The following is a 5000-nucleotide window of genomic DNA, read 5'->3' as shown; positions in this document are numbered from 1 at the left end:
AGATCTTCTGGGAAGGCTTTCCACAAGGTTTAGGAGTGTGTTTATGGGAATTCTTCTTCTAGAAGTGCATTAGTGAGGTCAGACACTGATGCTGGACGAGAAGCTCTCAGTCTCGCTCTAACTCATCCCAGAACGCAGGAGTCCAGTTCCTCCACACCAGACTCCTCATCCATGTGTTTATGGTCCTGCTCTGTGCACTGAACAACCCCACACCATCACCCCCCCTCCCCCTCCCCCTCCCCCAAACAACCCCACACCATCACCCCCCCTCCCCCAAACAACCCCACACATCACCCCCCCTCCACCAAACAACCCCGCACCATGACCCCCCCTCCACCAAACAACCACGCACCATCACCCCCCCTCCACCAAACAACCCCGCACCATCACCCCCCCTCCACCAAACCTTACACTCGGCACAGTGCAGTCGGGCAAGTACTGTTCTGCGCACTGTGAGCCTCAGCATGCGCTGACCCGTTCTTTGATTTTACAAGGCTTAACAATTCGTGGCTGAGTTGCTGTTGTTCCCAATTGCTTCCACTTTGTTATAATACCACTAACAGTTGACCATGGAATATTTCGTAGAGAGGAAATTTCAGGAATGGACTTATTTCACAGGTGGCAACCAATCACGGTCCCACGCTTGAGTTCACTGAGCTCCTGAGAGCGACCCAGTCTTTCACAGATGTGTCGAGAAGCGTCTGCATGCCTAGTGCTTGATTTGTACAACTGTGGCCATGGAAGTGATTGGAACACCTGAATTCAATGATTTGGAGGAGTGTCCCAATTCTTTTAGCAATATAGAGTAAATTCTGTTTATGTATATACTGGATTCTATATACAGTACCAGTCAAAACTTTGGACACACGAAGTCCTGTACTATAATATACACATAAAGAATATCGGGCAATATATCGATATCTGACTTTTTTTTACTCCTTAATATCGGTATCGGCATCGGCCCCCAAAAATCCATTTCGGTCGGGCTCTAATACAAAAACACACACATACACATACACATACAAACACACACATACAAACACACACACACACACACACACACATAGGGTCGGGCGTTGATATGACTTACTGTGTGTGTGTGAGCTCTGAATGACCCACAGACGGCTCCACCGGTTCCTCCCTTCCTCCGCTCTTGTGTGTGTTTGCGCTTGTTTGCGTCTCTCTCTCTGCTGTAATCAGGCTGTCCGTGTCGATCTGTCTCTCTCTCTGTCCTCGGGCCGGATCTGCCCGGCTGAATTGGAACAGGCTTCCCAGGCGTCTGAGGAATCCGTCTGCAGGAGGTGCTGTGGAGGCGGATTGAGGAGTCGAGCTCTCGTCTTCCGAGTGTGACGCGCTGCTTCCGTCAGATGGCAGCGACTCCTGAGAGAGAACAGAGAGAGGGAGGCGCCTTCAGTAGCAGCAGTGACCATCTGTGTCTCTCTCTCTCTCTCTCTCCCCCTTCCCTCTCAATGTCTCTCTCCCTCCCTCCCTTCCTCCCTCCCCCCCCCCCCTCTCCCTCTCCCTCTCCCTCCCTCTCTCCCTCTCCCTCCCTCTCTCTCACGTTCCTCCACAGTACATCCCACCCTAACCCTTAACCCCTTCAGTGCTAAAGAAAGAAAGAAAGAAAGACATTTCATAGTTGTTATTCTGTCGTTTCTCTGAAAACAGTTTTCTGTTTTCTGTGAGAACGGTGTGTGTTAGCGGCCGCTAAGTTAATAACTAATGATCTTTAGAACGGAAGTGAATCAATCAAAACTAACTTTATCTGGACAATAACTTTATTCTAGATCTGCTGTAAAGCCTAAACTATCTCTGTTACTGTAATCTCCTATTATCACTGTAAAGTTGCTGTGAAACATCTATCTTGTTAAAGCGCTGTATTAGCGCTAAGATTAGCATAATTTAGATATATTTGGAAGATGGAAGAATGCGGTTTTACAGATACTAGACACGTGACTTTCAAATGAAAGATTGGTATCAAAGAGCACACCCAGGTTCCTAACCGACGACGAAGACTTGACAGAGCAGCCATCAAGTGTTAGACAGTATTCTAGGTTATTACGTGCAGAAGATTTTGGTCCAATAATTAGAATCTCAGTTTTTTCAGAATTAAGTAGTAGGAAATAGTCATTCAGTTGTTTATATCAGCTATGCATTCCGTTAATTTAGTGAATTGGTACGTTTCGTCAGGGTGAAGAGAAATATACAGCTGAGTATCATCAGCATAACAGTGGAAGCTAATGCCATGCTTCCTAATGATATCTCCTAATGGTAGCATGTACAGAGTGAACAGCAACGGTCCTAGTACTGAGCCTTGTGGTACGCCATACTGAACTTGTGATCGATGAGACATCTCTTAATTTACTGCTACAAACTGATAACGGTCAGATAAGTATGATTTAAACTGTTTAAATTGTAATTTGAGAGCGGTCTCGGTACTATGGTACGGTCTAAATCCTGACTGAAAATCCTCACAGATATCATTTCTTTCTAAAAAGGAACATAGTTGTGAGGATACCGCCTGTTCTAGTATCTTTGACAGAAATGGTAGATTCGAGATCGGCCTGTAATTGACTAATTCTGTACGATCAAGCAAGTGGTTTAATAATACCCAGCTTAAAAGTTTTTGGTACGTATCCTAATGACAAAGATGAATTAATGATATTAAAAAGAGGATCTATGACCTCTGGAAGCATCTCTTTGTCCACTGAGAATATAGGGTCAAATAAAGGAGTGTATTAACGGCGCACTGTTTGCCTAGTTGAGTTTGCATAGTTATAATTTTTTCCCTAATATTATCAATCTTATAAGTGAAGAAGTTCATAAAGTCATTACTGCTGTGCTGCTTGGAAACTTCTGGGCTTGAAGCTTTATTTTTCGTTAGTTTAGCCGCTGTTTCAAATAAATACCTAGGGTTGTGTTTATTTTCTTCTAATAGGTTTGAAAAATAAGCAGATCTAGCAGCTTTTAAAGCCTCTCTGTAAGTAATCGAGCTCTCCTTCCATGAAATGCGAAATACCTCTAGTTTTGTTTTCTTCCAGTTGCGCTCCATCTCTCTGGCTGCTCTCTTAAGGGCCTGAGTGTGCTCGTTGTACCACGGCGTTGGACTATTTTCTTTAATCTTCTTTAAGCGCAATGGAGCAACTGTGTCTAAAGTGCTGGAAAAGAGAGCGTTAAAAGTTTCTGTCGCAATATCGAGTTCTTCTAAGCTATCTGGGACGCTGAGATGATGAAACTGATCAGGAAGATTATTGATAAAGCAATCTTTAGTGCCAGAAGTGATAGGTCTCACATATTTGCAACACGGTGTCAGCTTTGCAGCCTTGGCTAAATGTAATTTACACAAGACTAGATAATGATCTGAGATGTCATCGCTCTGCTGCAGAATTTCAACGGCATCAACATCTAATCCGTGTGATAATATTAGATCTAGAGTATGATTACGAGAATGAGTAGGTCCTGACACGTGTTGTCTAACTCCAATAGAGTTAAGAATGACTTTAAATGCCAATCCCAATGCATCCTTTTCGTTATATTAAAATCACCAACAATTAGTACTTTATCTGCAGTCAATATTAACTCTGATAGAAAATCAGCAAATTCTTTGTGTTTCATATAGTTCTATATTTCTATCTTTATATATTTCTCCTTCCTGCTGTCTGCTTCTCTACTCACTCACTCACACACACACACACACACACACTACAGTGAAAGCTCCTCTTGTGTGTCAGTGTCACCTGTGTGTTCTGGTGCTGCTCAGGTGTTTGATCTGCAGATCCATCATCCGCCTCTCTGATCTCACTGGGGGAAATAAACAAATCAGAGGAATATGCAAAGCATTGATAATCAACACAAACACAGAGACTGCCTTCAGCTTAACTGTCCACGGATATCAGATTCTCTCCAGAGACACACAGAACACTGACTGACACACCCTGAGCTATTAAATAACTATTTTCTTCGAAATATTTCCAGCTCATTTTGACATTAGGGAAAAAAACAACGAATAAAATCCTCTACAGAAGAACAGAAACAGTGTGATTGTGTGATTGGCTCAGAGAAAACATGACACAACTCACAGACGACAGAAACTTCTTCACGAGCACAAACAAACTTCACTCGATTAACAGCTAAAAATAGAAGGAAGGAAGAAAATGAGACAAGCCTTTCATTCCCCTCCGTGTCCACAGATTTACTCCTGGAAAAGAACCTGGAAAGGTTTTTGGCGAAATCCTCGTGCCAGGACATCTGCGTCTTCACATCGGACATCACGAACAAAATTAAACATCTGAGAAGATCTGAGAGTACAAAAACCCGAGCGATCTGATGCTTCTCTCCATTTCACCGTGTTTCACCGATCAGATCGACTGAGGATAGTTTGAGGAAGTTTGTTTGGGAGGAGTCAGAGTCAATCATCAACTCAGAAGAACAGGACAAGAGTTTATAACGAAGTGTAGCGGCGAAACTGCGTGTCGTGTAAATAAACCCACTGTGAGTGAGTCATGTTGTTGACAGATGAACAGTTAGTTATAACAAAAGGGTTCAGAGTAAAGCGGTTTTAATTGTGTCAATAATAAAAGCGTGTGTTTTATCACTCGTGAAGCACCAGAGATTATTAAAAATCATTAACTTGACATGCAGTAATTTCCCTGATTCTCCAAAACACTTCTGTTTAGCTATGCCTTTACTGAATGAGCACTGTGCCGCTGTTCGTTCGACTGTTTGTACTGTAGGCTACTGTATTTTATTTTATTTTATAGATTTGTTTTAATTATTCTTATTTCTTTTAATTATTTTAATTTCTCCTATGTAAAGCACTTTGAATTGCCATTGTGTATGAAATGTGCTAAATAAACTTGCCTTGCCTTGATTCTTTTACATCTCACAGAACTTTATACTGGATAAGCAGCCTGCATGGTTTTATCATGAGTTCTGTACAGTGTTCAACGCTACTGAAGCAGATGAAATGTGGACAATAATGGGACATGACAAGCACTCTA

At 42.4% G+C, this 5000-nt stretch overlaps 1 protein-coding gene across 3 annotated transcripts in view; it reads right to left on the bottom strand.

Moving 5' to 3' along the window:
- LOC309489743 (beta/gamma crystallin domain-containing protein 3) overlaps window positions 1–4723 on the bottom strand; it is a 67512-nt gene extending 62789 nt beyond the window's left edge. The window contains exons 1-3 of one of the 3 annotated variants that reach the window (XM_082158608.1): window positions 4166–4723; window positions 3738–3801; window positions 1091–1380 (exon numbers count right to left, since the gene is read on the bottom strand). In XM_082158608.1, the coding sequence (XP_082014734.1) occupies window positions 1091–1380; window positions 3738–3801; window positions 4166–4269 (458 nt within the window). In that variant the 5' untranslated portion in view covers window positions 4270–4723. The remainder of the gene's footprint in view (window positions 1–1090; window positions 1381–3737; window positions 3802–4165) is intronic. The other 2 variants (XM_082158606.1, XM_082158607.1) reach the window with 2 other exon arrangements.
- Between the last annotated feature and the right edge of the window lie 277 nt (window positions 4724–5000).

Source organism: Leuciscus leuciscus (genome assembly GCF_965113295.1).
Source record: "Leuciscus leuciscus genome assembly, chromosome: 24".
NCBI lineage: Eukaryota > Metazoa > Chordata > Actinopteri > Cypriniformes > Leuciscidae > Leuciscus > Leuciscus leuciscus.
Note: the sequence above shows the minus strand (reverse complement) of the source record. Positions and strands in the feature narration are given on the sequence as shown.